At 46.0% G+C, this 15602-nt stretch overlaps 1 protein-coding gene across 1 annotated transcript in view; it reads left to right on the forward strand.

Moving 5' to 3' along the window:
- LOC143282250 (3'-5' RNA helicase YTHDC2-like) overlaps positions 1-15602 on the forward strand; it is a 138165-nt gene that overhangs the window by 78332 nt on the left and 44231 nt on the right. The window contains exon 8 of the mRNA XM_076587849.1: positions 4425-4553. Within this exon, the coding sequence (XP_076443964.1) occupies positions 4425-4553 (129 nt within the window). The remainder of the gene's footprint in view (positions 1-4424; positions 4554-15602) is intronic.

Here is a 15602-nt window from a genome sequence, read left to right on the forward strand (position 1 = left end):
CTGGTCATGGTGGTTGCTGCCTTGCCGATGCGCCTGTTGAGCTCTGCGTCAAGTGAGAGGGTGTCTGAGATAGTTGATCTCAGATGAACAAAGTTGTGGATGACATCTAGTTCATGGTCATTGATGCTGATGGCTGGGGGCGAGTCAGCATCTTGTCCCATGACCTGTGTTTTCTTCAAGCTAATGGTAAGCCCGAAGTCTTGGCAGGCATCGCTGAAGCAAGTCATGAGCTGCTGTAGGTCCTCGGCTGAGTGGGCTGCGTCGTCTGCAAAGAGGAAGTCACATAGGCACCTCAGCTGGATTTTAGTCTTGGCTCTTAGTCTGGAGAGGTTGAAGAGCTTTCCATCTGTCCTGGTTCGGAGGTACATACCTTCAGCTGCAGGACCAAATGTGTGTTTCAGCATCACAGCAAAGAAGATTCCAAACAGGGTGGGAGCCAGGACGCAACCCTGTTTCACTCCACTCCGTATGTTGAAGGCAGCTGATGTTGAGCCGTCAAAGACAACAGTGCCTTTCATGTCTTCGTGAAAGGATCTGATGATGCTGAGAAGTTTGGGTGGACATCCGATCTTGAGAAGGATCTTGAAGAGGCCATCCATACTGACCAGATCAAAAGCCTTTTTGAGGTCTATGAAGGCAACGAAGAGTGGCTGCCTTTGCTCCCTACATTTCTCCTGAAGTTGTTTGAGGGAGAAGATCATGTCTGTAGTGGACCTGTTGGCACGGAAACCGCACTGCGATTCAGGGTAGACTTGCTCTGTAAGTACTTGGTGCCTCTTCAGTACTACTCGTGCAAAGACTTTCCCAATGATGCTGAGGAGGGATATGCCGCGATAATTACTGCAATCGCTTCTGTCACCTTTGTTCTTGTACAGTGTGACGACATTAGCATCCCTCATGTCTTGTGGTACTTTGCCTTCACTCCAACAGAGGCAGAGGATTTCATGCAACTCAGTGATGAGTGTCTCTTTGCAGCACTTCAGTACCTTGGTGGGAATACCGTCTTTCCCTGGTGCCTTGCCAGAGGCAAGAGAGTCCAGGGCTACGCTAAGTTCATCTATAGTTGGTTCTCTGTCAAGCTCTACCAGCTCTGGTAGGCACTCTATGACATTCAGGGCATCTTCTGTGACTACATTTTCCCTTGCATATAGTTCAGTGTAGTGTTCTACCCAGTGCTCCATCTTTTGTCTTGAATCACCTCCCCTGTAGCTGATTTCAAAGGGGCAGTTTTCTTTTGCGTTGGGCCCAATGCCTGCTTGATGCCATTGTACATCACCTTGATGCTGCCTGTGTCAGCTGCGATCTGAATCTGGGAGCAGAGATGAAGCCAATAGTTGTTGGCACATTGCCTGGCACACTGCTGGACTTTGCTGCAAGCAGCACGGAGAACCTGGGGGTTCTGCTCACTGGGATTGGTTTTGTATGCCGTCAAGGCGTTTCTCTTGGCCTCGATGACTAGTGTCATTTCTTCTAAGTGGGCTTTGAACCAATCAGCTGACTTGCTGGTCTTTTTGCCAAAGGTGGACATGGCGGCGTTGTAGACAGCATGTCTGAAGTGTTCCCATCGATCTTGGGCATTTGCAGTGGGTGGGCCAGGGAGAGAATCCTCTAACACACTCGTACGTTGCAGTCTCTTTGCGCGGAGCTTCACACTACTGCACACCAAAGAGTGGTCAGTGTCACAATTGGCACTCTGGTAGCTGCAAGTGATCTTGATGCTGGAAAGGTTGACATGTCTGGTGAGGATCAGGTCGAGCTGATGCCAGTGTTTGGATCGCAGGCGTCCTCAGGAGACTCGATGCTGAGGCTTCATGTTGAAGAAGGTGTTACTGATGCACAATCCATGATGACAGCAGAGCTCTAGCAGGCGCTGGTCATTCTCGTTCATTTTCCCAGTGCCAAACTGACCCAAGGAGGTGGGCCAGGAGTTGTAATCGACACCTACTATGGCGTTGAAATCGCCGGCGATGAACAGTAGTTCTCTGTCAGGAATTCTCCTTATAGCAGCACTGAGGTCGTCATAAAACCTGTCTTTTGCTTCTGCTGTGGATGCCAAAGTTGGTGCGTAGGCACTGATTAAACTGACTGGTCCTGAGGATGTTTGGAGTCAGAGAGACAGGATTCGCTCTGTTCCTTCTGTTGGTGGGGTTATGGACCCCAGTAATCTGTTTCTAACTGCGAATCCCTTGCCGTGTTCTCTGACCTCGTCTGATGGTTTGCCCTGCCAGAACAGGGTGAGGTCTCTCTCCCTCACAGATCCTGTTTCTGGGAGCCTGGTTTCTTGAAGGGCGACGATGTCCATCTGCAGTCTGCTCAGTTCTCTGTCGATGACGGCTGTCTTGCGAGCATCATTTACTTCCTGCAGGTCGTCAGAAAAGCCTGGTGTCATTGCCCTTACGTTCCACGTGCCATATTTCAGGGCGGGAGTTTTCATTTTTCTGTTGCCTGGTGCACAGTTGTCGATCCGCTTGTCGGTTTTCACCTTAAACCCCATGCACCCAGTGAGGCTAACGGATCATGGCGGGGCAGCACCTTACTGGCTGGGGACTGTCCAGCTTAAGGCGGGCGGTAGCTGCCCAGTGAGATGTGATGACCTCTCCCACCGTCGGAAGCAGCCCTGGCATCTGACTCTACGCCAATTGAGTATGCAGACTTATAACCGTTAGACTGCTACTTCCCGTGTTTTGTAGACGCTGCAAAGCGAAGCTGGAGTGACCTCTCCAGAGCACAAAGCCTGGGTAAGTAAGTATGGAGGGCAAGCTGTTACCCATGCAGCAGACCCCCCCCCCCTCCATGTCGCTGGAATGGTCCATTGGAAAGGCAAGCGCCGATACATATGGTTCCAGTGCCATCACAGGAGTTGCCAGAACATTGCTGTATACAGCCTTGGACTGCCTCAGGGACTCCGGCTCCGGATTTTTCTTCAGGATTGACTCCCGAAGCCTTTCCTATGAGTGGGTATGGCCGCAAGGCAGCGGAGGTTTGAAATCAGTTTTCCTTCTCTTAGATGAGCTGTCTTCCCAGACTGATGAGCCCCATCTACCCAAAGCACTGGTTTTCAGGCGCCAGGAACCCGCCTTCACCCCTTCTCCTATCAGTAGTAGCAGTTCTGCCAGGCTTATATCTAAGCCACACGAGCAGGCTAGGAGCTGGACTTAGTTGTCAGAGGCTGTTGGAGACATGCGCCGTGAGGAGCATTTTATTGACAATGTGAGCTTGTCACCCCTCGGCTATGACAACCTTGGGAACCTGTTGCCATAGGTTGGTGCTATCTTGAATATCTATATCTATGTAGAGATTTCAACAGGAATATGATGAGACAAAGAATGGAAGGATCTCAGCGAAGCGTCTTTATAATGCAGTAGCACCAGTACTTGAATACATGGTGAACAATTTGTGAATGAAGCTTGCAGAATTCAAGGAGAGGATGGACATGATCAAGCAATGTTCGTTTTGTGTGTGTGTGTGTTCTTTAGTTAAGCATCTTTTTACTATAAGTGATATTAGATGAGTGTAGGAAAAAAAATCAAGGGAGGGAAAAAGGCACTGTTTACGCATGCATGCGCGCGTGCACACGCACGTGTGTGTGTGTGTGTGTGTGTGTGTGTGTGTGTGTAATATGTGAAGTATGTGTGTATTTGGTTGTGTGTTACTTGATTGCTGAACAGTGAAGTCTGTCTGGTCTCCTCTAGTTTGTTTATGTGTGTGTGTGTGTGTGTGTGTGTGTGTGTGTGTAGTTGATGTTTTAGCGGTATGCCTGACATGTGAAGTTCCTTTTCTTCTACTAAGTTCTAGTTTAGAAGTGTGTCTGTCTGTATGTGTGTGTGTCTGCCTATGTATGAGTGTGTGTGTGTGTGTTTCCAACCCACAAGGACTCATCCTTAAAGAAATGATAGGAGAAATTCTTCTTAACCCATTAACAACCAGAACCCCAACACACCTTGGAACAAGAAAAGGAGACTGACAATGTGATAGACATTGCTCTAACAACTTCAAAATTCAGAGCAGGAATGAGTGCAGCGATGCTTCCACACTAAGGCAGTGACTAACTCCCGGTACTTTTCAGTCTACAGAAACCATCAAGTAAACCCTGTATGAAACCAGACAATCCATTTCAGTATGAAAACAAAGAGGCAGCCATCATAAAAAAAATTAAGATGCAAAAGAAACAAAGGAATGGCGCTGAACTGAAAGCAAACTATTCAGCTCCCATGGTGGAATTCCATTCTTAACATTTTAAACTTGTAGTATTGGATCAGAAATACATGCTGTTGTGAGCAGTCAGTGTGACTACGTAAGTGTAGTTTTAGTGAGGGGAGAATTTTCATAAAAACAAAAGATGTAATGAGATTTGTTTGTTGACACTTGTGTATATATATATATATATATATATATTTTTTTTTTTTTTTTTTTTTTTTTTACAGCAGCAGAGACAATCATGTCAGGTGGCAGTAGTCATGGTTACACAGAAAACTATAGTGATGACTACAGCCGCTACAACCAGGGCCGTCGCATGCAGGCTTCACCACCAAAGAGACCATTCCAGACTATTCGTGAGCTCAACACTGTTAATATCATCTTTGTCACTACACCATCATCATCATCATCATCATCATGAACACTTAACCGCTTCAGTACCTCAAGACAGAAATTTCCAGGATGTTCTAAGTGCTAGAAAGTGCCCCTTGATGGATAAATTTGTGCTTGTCATAGCAGGAAATTTCATGTGTCTGTTTTTGACTTACTTTTGTAAACAAAGTGAGTCTATGTTATAACCTGGTGTTTGGTTGTCCATGTGTGTGTGTATGTGTGTCCATGGTAAATTTTAACATTGCCATTTTCTCTGGAAGTACATTGTCTGTCAATGCCAGATATTGCTTAAATAAAATAGGGAAAAAATCTTTACAGTCATACCAATAATAGGTTGTACGTCTCCTGAATTTAGCCATATTTCTGAATAATTTTGTTGATGCTCATTCCGGATTCCGAAAACATTGTTACCCCTTTGCAGCTGCCTGAACGTAGGCAATGTCTGGTAAGAAGACACTGTGACCTCGTTTTTCTTGTTCACAGTCAAAAGCAAAGAAATACAAATTCTGGACAGAAGACATACAGTGACACTTACTACATTATTGACGTGTTTACTGCATATGAATATTCTTAAGTAGACACTGAATTAACTAGAATGAACATAAATGAAAATTTGAATCGACTGTTTCACTGAGTTAAGGTCAGCCTTGTTGACACTGGTCTGTGCAGATCTTGACAAAATATGTTGCAAAGCCTGATGAATCAAAAGAATTTCTTGAATGATTATTGACGTGATTACTGCATATGAATCTTTTAAAGTGAATACTGAATTAACTAGAATGAACAGAAAAGAGAAATTGAATGGACAGTGTTTGTAGTTTCTCAGTGAGTGTAAAGATAAGCTTGTTGAACACAGATCTTTGCAGATCTGTAAAAAATGGACACATATTGCAGTGTGTTTGAGGCGACAGGAACATCTCCTTTACCTTGGACTTAACCTCTTGACTGCGCTGTTGACATACGGCGTACGTCATGAAATGTCGCTCACCAATGCTGTATTAACGTGCGCCGTACGTCATGTTACAACGTTCTGTGTTTCGAGTCCCGCATTACAGAAAATGCAGTCTGCTAACCATTAAATTAGCTCCCCTGAGAGCTCATTATCTCCTGAGTTCCATAAGCTAAAATTATTCATCGGATTGTCATATTTATGGCGAAAGTTTTGCAAGTGCGTACGAAGCTCAAGTTGTGTTTGCAAAGCCATGGCTGAACGCAGACAAACCCCAACACTTGCACTAATATTGAAAGAAATCTTTCGCGATGCAAACAGTAGAGATGAAGATTGTGGACTGAATAAGATAGAACTGCTGAAGATGATGATTTTGAAATGGAGGAGAGTGGGAGGTGGAGTTGCTTGACAGAACTGAAGACAGACAAGCTCAGCTGATTCAAGATGCAGGTGGGTGTTTACGAGGTTTGTCAGTTTATTATTTGCTTTCTGTTTGTTGTAACAATGAATATGACTGCATTGTGTGTGTTTTGAATGTGTTAGCTGTGGTAAGTAGCTTCGTCAGTCACTGTTCAGTGTGTGAGAGTGAGAGAGAGTCACATGTGTACTGTGTGTGACCATCACAGCCCAAGGAGGTGTAGCTTGCTGGCTGGCTCATTGTTGATGACAGCGTGTGTCGCTCACCAAGTGCTTTCTGTGTATTTGTTTCCGAGTGTGTATTGGTTTGTTGTTGTTAGTGTTGTTATTGTTTAGTGTTGTTGTTTTGTGTGTGTGTGTGTGAGAGAGAGAGAGTGGGTGAAGGAGGGGGGGGGGGATGTTTATGAAACTGAAATCAGAGAAAGATATACAGAATTGTATGCCTAAATTACTTTGTAAATGCAACACGTGTGTGTGTGTGTGTTGTCATTTTGTTTTGTATGAGAAAGAGAGAATGAAGGGGGTGTGGCATACCATGAACCAGTTTCAGTGTCAGTGTGTGATTTAGGGGTTTGTGGTGGGGGGTGCGTTAGGTGTGTGTGTGTGTTTCTATTTCAGCTTCTGAAAACAATCAGAAATAAAATGGTACCATTTCATGATCTTTTTATATGTAAAAAAAATAAAATAAATAATGAAAACTCCAAAAACCCAACAAACTTAGTCTTTTATGCAACGTGTTTCAGGTATGCAGCATGGTGATGATCATGATGTTCATCCTGGACCATCTGGAGTTGACAGCTTGCCACAAACCTACAGCTGAAGACCAGCAGCAGCAAGACCAAAGTGCAGTAAGCAAACCTCCAGCAATTCTGGATTACAACAAAAACATGGGTGCCATGGACCATCATGACCAACAGCTGCAGCCCTACGATGCCACAAGGAAAACGCTGAACTGGTACAAATAGCTGTGTGTGCATTTTCTACAAATTGCCATGCTGAATTCACACACCGTCTCCAAAAAAAACAACAACAGGCAACAGCAGTACACTCCTGGACTTCCAGAAGGATGTAATTAGTGCCATGATTTTTGGTGACCAAGACCAAGACACTGCTAAAGACGACCATGCTGTTTGTCTTGTGTGGACGACACTTCATTGATGTCATCCCACCTACCTCACAGAAGTCCTGGCTATAAAGGAGGTGCAGAGTCTGCTGGAAGAAAAGACAAAGAAAGGTTGTGAGGTTCGACTGCCCCAGCAAACCAGCACTGTGTCTTGAAGACTGTTTCTGCAAGTACCACACACAGCGTTTTTACTGGCGTTAGATCCTGGGTGAGTACACCCTTTTCATTCTTTGTGTGGACTGTGTTGGAGTCTTATGCACCTGGACACTGTTGCTCAGCCTTGACAGTGTGTGTGGTTGATCACAACAGTCACAAGAAAGACTGGTTGATAACCTGGTTGATATTGTAGCATGCACCTACATGATGGAATGACAGTCCCAATTTTTTTTATTAATGCATTTTGTGGAATTTTTCTGTCAGATTGACTTGTTATTTGAACATGTAAGTATTACAAACAAAATCTTGGTTCATTTTCCTTTCATTTGATATGTACTTTTATGCATTTATCTTCAGTACTTTTTGAAATATAAGCAAATTAAAATCATTGGCATGTTTTTCTTGTTTTTCTGAAAATTTTCTCAGCATAGGCTATAGCAAAACGTACTAGCAGTGAAGGGGTTAAAGAAATTTTTAAATGCCCGAGATATACCAAAGTAACATGATTTAAACAGCATTATCACTCCGATCACTGTTGTCGATTTATTCCACTGAAAGAACATGATCAAATAATATTTTTTTTAATGTAAATGTTGAACCCGCATTAGCGCAGTGTATGAAACCTCTCATTCTCAACCCAAATGTCCTTGGTTAAAATCTGTTTTGAATCCTTTTTTTCTTTTTTTACCACAAAGCTTTATGTAATTATAATAACGAAAAGAGAACACATTTCAACAAACTAATTTTTATATGTTTCTTTGTATTTGTTTTTTTTTCTTTTTAAGTGTTTATCACAAGTGCATCTTGAAGGCCTTGCCTTTCTTGTTAGATAATGGTTTACCAAGACACAACAGTGGGAAAGCTGATGTGTCTGTTTTAATTATTCAGAAGGGGCAAAACCTAATCAAACTTTTTATTTTCATTCCAAGATTTTTTTTTTTTTTTTCAGTACCCTTCTCAGAACTTCAGATGACACTTTGAGAATAGTAGCTGGTGATTACAGTCAAGCCTAAATGTCAAGAATATGATGCTTGTTGCAAAAAAAAACCTTGAGATTTTGTCACCTAAGATGTTACAGAAGCTTTACAGATCATTTGTGATGATAAGTTTAGTCCTAAGTGTACCAGATAGTTTGTTTGATGAGAAGTAAGTGAGGGTGATGATTTATAGACGGGGGGAGGGGAGGGATGTTACAGATGTTGCAATCAAGAGGGAAATTGGTGCAGGAGGCCAAGTATAGCTCTGTGGTTGACCGTCCACTTTCTAAGGCCAGAGAGGGGTGGGGAGTGATGAAGGGGATGGAACAATGTTGTGTGATCATGTGGCACATGATTTATCTGGCCAGCATGGTTTTAGCATGCACACATCAGACAAGGGGATCAGCTATTGTCTGCAGGCGAGTTATGAACAGTTCTCACTTCTCTGCACTGTATGCCAAATGGGTCCTGTTAACTCACTGCAGATGATGGAATGTTATAGCGTTCCTGATGTAAGGCGCGGTTTTGGACGACAAAAAGCTATAGCAGTTTCGACAATTAAAAAATTTTCCGCGTTTTCCTCATGGGGTAGCACAGCAACCACAGCTACACCGGGCATTGCGAACGTGTCAAGGGTTGAATGGTTTCATTGTGAGATCAGCACACTTGCCGGTGGGCCATGACTTTGGCACCCCACATGACAAGCTAATCTGCATACGTATCAAAAATGGCGCCGTAGGCAATACAAGTGGAAATTTTTGGAGCAAAATAGCTCATGACAGCAGCTTTTACTGCTGCTGAAGTGATTGAAATGTTTCAGACTGAAGGTTTCGACATCGATGAGGATGACGGAAGACTTTAAATAAAGTATCTGAGGTGAAGAAAGCTACCAGCAAGAAGGTAATGACAGTGACTCAAGAGGAGGGCATTGAAGAGGGAGGGAGGTGGGCTACACACAGTGTGAGGAGAGGGGTCAGTGGGTCAAGTACAGCGAGTTTCATTCATTTACTCTATGTTTTGTATTTTTTGTGATTTTTTTCCTAACCCAAACAAATGGGCCGTCTGCAGGGAAAAGCAATGGAGAAAATTTTTTGTCCCGAATGAGTTAACCTCTTTAATGTCCAAAAGTGAGCATGAATTGAGTGGGCATAGCACAGGAAGGCGAGGCAGTTTAAGGATGTGCGTTTGTGTGTGTGTGTGTGTGTGTGTGTGTGATGGGATGGTTTGTGTGTGGATGTTGTCGCTCTTGCAAGAAACATCCAACTGCTTCCTGGACATTCAAAAATGAATGACTCGAAATAAGTTACAATTGAACGCAGACAAAACTGAAGCAATGATCATAGGAACTAAACAAAAACTGTCTTCCATCACAGTTGACACAATCAAACTTGGCAGTACATCTATCCCTCTTTCCACGTCAGTCAGGAACCTCGGTGTTGTCCTTGACAATACACTGTCCATACAAAAATTTATCAGTCAGACATGTCAGTCCTGCTACTGTCAACTGCGGCGCATCAGTGCCATCCAGAAATATCTGTCCACTGATGCAACATCTAGACTTGTCGTTTCTCTCATTCTCTCTCGCATTGACTACTGTAACTCTTTTGTCTGGTTTGCCTGCTTCATCCATTCAGTCCCTTCAGCGCATACAAAACTCTGCTGCCCGACTCGTCATCAGAAAGAAAAGATCTGAGCACATCACTCCTCTTTTGCAACATCTCCACTGGCTCCCTGTCTCACACCGAATAAAGTACAAGATCAGCACTCTATGTTATAAATGTATTCACAAAACTGCCCCTTCCTATCTCTGTGGCTGCCTTCACCTCTACACTCCATCTCGCTCACTACGATCGGCTTCGGATCCACTCTGTTTACGCATACCCAGATTCAAACACTCGACTGTTGGCTGCTGTTCTTTCTCTGTCTCTGGACCTTGCAATTGGAATGAACTTCCTCTTTCACTTCGTCAAGTCTCCACTCTCAGCTCTTTCAAGTCTGGCCTTAAAACCCACCTCTTCCCAAAATAACCCCCTCTTGCCTGCCCTTCCTATCTTTAGTTTCTACAGTTTTAGAGTTATGCATGCGTGTGAATGACTGGTGCGAAAGCGCTTTGGTTTGTCTCTGCACAAGATTCAGCGCTATATAAATACCATTATTATTATTATAGATGGGTGTGTGTATGATCAGATAGTGTGTGTGTGTGTGTGTGTGTGTGTGTGTGTGTGTGCGTGAGTGCATGCAAAAGGGAGCATATGAGAGGAGGAATATGTGTAGAATACCAGAAGCTTGGATTATAATTCAGGGATCTATAAAGTTTGGATTATAACTGAGGACTCCATGTGCTCGTGAGGTATGGAAGCACTTTTGTTTTTTAGTCTTGGCTGCTTTTACATTCTATAGCATATATCTTAAAATGTTTATCTCACATTCATGGTTCACTCATTGCTAACCAGTGTTTTAGGTCAAAGGTTCTTCTCTGCTACTGGTAAGCATGCAATCCAGTACTACCTGCTGCATGTGGGACAGTGAGGTCCAGTGCCACAATATCCTGCTTATCATGTGTCAGGTCAGGTCATTAGATCTGCTACTGGTAACCTGTAATCCAGTACAACCTGTTCAGGGTCGGGTTGCTGGTGACTAAACCGGCACTCCCACCGCTCCCTTCCGGGACTGGTGAGGCGGGTGGCTAGACACCCTTATGGAATTAAAAACGAGATCCATAAAAGGGCGTCAGCTCAGGAGAGCCACCGACGGCCATCTGGCTCCACCGTGCTGTGTGCATGCCACACGCAGCTGGCCCCCGGGGTGTGTCTACCCATGCATGTGAAGTCTGGATCCGACAGAATCTGCGGAAGAAACCTATCGGTTCAGCGGAGAGGAAGGCGGTTACAGCAACGCACTGTGGAGTGCAGAGAGAAAGATGAGACACCAAAAGGATATCTTGGTCATCCACTGCATCCGTGCTCATCCTCCAGTCGTCTCGACTTAGTCTTGCCACTGGAAATAGGTGAACCCGGACGAGAGAGTGAGGTCAACGTTGCGCAACTCCTCTTCACTTTAAACAAACTCATCGTGCAAGTCATCAGTCATCCTTAATGACCTTTCATCCTTCATCCTTTCATCACCCCCAAGTCCTGTGGCGACAGGCGAGCGACGAAACGACAGGTGTGGGTACACTGGCAGTTGCAGCCGCAGACCTGCACACAGGCGCCTCGGGCTATAGGGTCGTTCTTCATCGACAGGAGCAGCGATGGAGCTCGGCAGCCGTCTGAGCGTCTTAGCAGCCCTCTTTAGGAATGCACTGCTCCTCTCCCTGGCATGAGGAAGGGGCTAGAAAAGGTGCCCTAAAAATTGCCTGCTCCATATCACCCTGGCCAGCATACCGCGGCTGGCGGGGACCCTACATCAGCGGTCGAAACAAAGAGAAAGAAAAGAAAAAAACAAGGATCGTTCCTCTCACCATTGGTGCTTGGAACATAAGGACTCTCCTGGACAGAGATGACATGGACAGACCCCAAAGGAGAACGGCACTAGTTGCATCCGAACTCGCCAGATACAACATCAACATCGCAGCCTTTAGTGAGACTCGGCTTGCAGGCGAAGGCGAGCTCTATGAACGGGGATCTGGTTACACCACCTTCTGGAGTGGACGAGGAAGCAAAGAGCGACGTGAGGCTGGCATTGGTTTTGCAGTAAAAACAGCACTTGTGAGCAAGCTAGCTGGAATCCCAAAAGAAGTCAACGATAGGCTTATGACCATGAAACTCCCACTGGCATCTGGCCAGAAGCACCTCACCATTGTCAGTGCCTTTGCCCCAACCATGACCAACCCGGATGAAGCGAAGGCGAAGTTCTACGAGAACCTTCACTCTGTCATTGCTGCTATCCTGAAAGCAGACAAGCTCATCATTCTTGGGGACTTCAGTGCTAGAGTTGGCTCTGACTACATCTCCTGGGATGGAGTGATTGGAAAGCACGGCATGGGCCACTGCAACCCAAATGGATTGCTTTGCTTCAGACCTGTGCAGAGCACGAACTGCTGATAACTAACACAGTTTTCTGCCTCCCTACCCGTAACAGGACGTCATGGATGCACCCTCGCTCAAAGCATTGGCATCTCATCGATTACGTCATCGTCAGGAAAAGGGATAGGCAAGATGTACATGTGACAAAGACCATGTGGGGTGCCGAGTGTTGGACAGACCATCGCCTTGTAGTCTCAAAGCAGAATATTCAAATCCAACCCAAGAGACGCCCCCAAGGCCAGAAGGCTCCAAAACGGCTCAACATCGCTAAGCTGAAAAACATCACCATCAAACAGACCTTTGTGGAGCTGCTGGAAGATCGTCTGGAATCCGCCTCTCTGGACAACCAGAATGTGGAGTCTGACTGGAGGACCCTGCATGAGCTGATCTATAGTACAGCTTCAGAGACCCTGGGACCCATGACCAGAAAGCACAAAGACTGGTTTGATGAAAACTGTGATGAAATCAAGCAGCTTCTGGATGAGAAACGCCGTCTGCATCAAGCCTACCTGAGCAACCCAAAGTCCACATCAAAAAAGGATGTGTACAATGCCATCCACAGGACTGTTCAGCAAAAGTTACGTCATATGCAGGATAAGTGTCTGAGTGACAAAGCTGATGAGATCCAGGGGATATGCTGACGATATGAAGAGGTTCTATGATGCTTTAAAAGAAGTCTACGGCCCCACATCCTCAGGATCATCCCCCCTCCTCGGTGCAGATGGGAATACCTTGATCACCGAGAAGGAGAAAATTCTCAAACGCTGGGCTGAGCAATTGAACAGTGTCTTAAATCGCCCTTCCTCCATAAATGATGAAGCCATAGACCATCTCCCACAAGTCCTCATCAACAAAGCACTGGACGATCCGCCAACACTTCTTGAGAACCAGAAAGCAATCCGTCTGCGAACCAGTGGCAAAGCATCTGGCTCAGACTCCATACCAGCAGAGGTCTACAAGGATGGAGGCATTGTGCTGACTGAGAAGCTCCATCAGCTGTACTCACTCGTGTGGAAAGAAGAGACGATCCACCAGGATTTCAAAGATGCATCTATCGTTCACTTGTACAAGCGAAAGGGGAACCGGCAAGCCTGTGATAACCATCGGGGCATTTCCTTGCTCTCCATCGCAGGCAAGATACTTGCCAGGATCCTACTAAACCGCCTCACAGCACACCTTGACCAAGGTCATTTGCCTGAGAGCCAATGTGGATTCCGGAAAGAGCGCGGAACCACCGACATGGTGTTTGCTGCAAGGCAGCTGCAAGAGAAATGTCAGGAGCAAAATGCTGATCTGTTCTCCACCTATGTCGACCTCACTAAGGCCTTCGACACCGTGAGTAGAGAGGGACTGTGGAAGATCAAGTACAGATGCCCTCAGAAATTTATTTCCTTGGTCAGCCAATTCCATGAAAGCATGCAGGCTCGAGTCCAGGACAATGGCAAAACATCTGCTCCTTTTCCTGTCACAAATGGTGTCAAGCAAGGCTGCATCCTGGCTCCAACACTGTTCAGCCTCATGTTCTCTGCAATGCTTACTGATGCCTTCAGAGATGGCGATGTTGGAATCAGCCTAAAGTACCTCAGAAGGCTTCAACTTCAAGCAAAAACGAAGGTCATGACAGACATCATCAGAGACTTTTTGTTTGCTGATGATTGTGCCCTCAACGCTGGATCTGAAGCTGACATGCAACTCAGCGTCAACAAGTTTGCCACTGCCAGCAGGAACTTCGGCCTTACCATCAGCACAAGGAAAACTGAAGTTCTCCATCAGCCAGCCCCAGGGAAACCCCACGTTGAGCCCAACATCACAGTCAACGGTCAGAGACTCAGTGCGGTGGAACGGTTCACATACCTTGGCAGCACACTGTCAACGAAATGCAACCATCGACAATGAAGTGAACATCAGGATTGCAAGAGCAAGCGCAACCTTTGGTAGACTCTCTGCAAATGTCTGGAACAGAAGAGGCATTGGTCTTGAGACCAAGCTAAAGGTCTACAGAGCAGTAGTTCTCCCCACACTACTGTACGCCTGCGAAGCTTGGACAGTGTACCAACAACACGCCAAGAAGCTGAACCACTTCCACACATCATGCCTCAGGAAGCTACTGAACATCAAGTGGCAAGACAGGACCCCAGACACGGAGGTGCTTGCAAAAGCCACCTTTCCCAGCATCTTCACCATCCTGATACAGTCCCAGCTTCGCTGGGCTGGACACGTGATGCGCATGCCAGACCATCGGCTGCCCAAAAGGCTCTTCTATGGCGAGCTGCAACAAAGGAAGAGATCACACGGAGGTCAGAAGAAGCGCTTCAGAGATACTCTGAAAGTCTCTCTGAAAGCGTTTGATATCAACCCTGACTCCTGGGAGGAATCTGCAGTGGACCGTAACAAATAGCGCGCTGCTGTGCACAAAGGCGCCAAATTGTGCGAGGCCAACAGGACTGCTGCAGCTGTTCAGAAGAGGCAGGCCAGAAAGTCACGGACAAACAAGCTCCCTGACAATGATATGCCTGTCTTTGTCTGCCCCAACTGTCAGCGAACATTTCGTGCGCTGATTGGACTATTCAGCCATCTGCACATTCACAGATAGACTCATGAGCATCCCCCCTCTCCCCACCACCCTCCCCCCATCCCCCAGTGGATGACAACGATGGTCATCATCGATCTCGATGGACACACACCACCACCATCCTGCTTATCAAAGGAAAGTGAAGCAAAGACCCATCCTGTCACTTTCTAGGTGTAGGTTCCTCTGTAGAAGGGACTGATTGGCCTGCCAGCAGGCAACACTTACATGCCATCCTACACAAATGTGTCCGTAGCAAACAGGTTCATTTCCTGCCTCCTGTTTCCACAGAGTTTGGCTACGGGCAAGACCAGGTGACTGGCAGGATAACCTGCCATAAAAGGAGGTGGTTTCAGGCTACCTATACATAACATGTGGCACGCATGGCCACTGGTGTGTGGATATGCCCTGGCACCCACAAACCTACCATCCATGTATGGGTCAAATATGAAGAGGTCATCCCAACCATGGAACAGGTGGAAGAGGAGGCATCTCCCAACGGCTGCAAAGGCAGATGAAGATGCCCAACAACAGGTAGGGAGGCTTGTGAGTAGCTGCAAGAATGCCGTGGACCCATAACACTTAGGACCTGTCTTCCTAGAGTGAGAAGCCTGGATTCTGCGGACTGTGCAGAAGAAACCATCATTGGTTCAATGGGTAGAAAGGTGATTCTCAGCAATGGGCCATGGAGCGCAGACAGTGTGCAGTGAGACACATGCAGAACACTGCTGGCCATCCACTGCATCCAGATCTATCTCCAGCCGTCTCAACTATGTCTTGCCACTGAGTCCAGATA

The sequence above is a fragment of the Babylonia areolata genome, chromosome 5, assembly GCF_041734735.1.
Source record: "Babylonia areolata isolate BAREFJ2019XMU chromosome 5, ASM4173473v1, whole genome shotgun sequence".
NCBI lineage: Eukaryota > Metazoa > Mollusca > Gastropoda > Neogastropoda > Buccinidae > Babylonia > Babylonia areolata.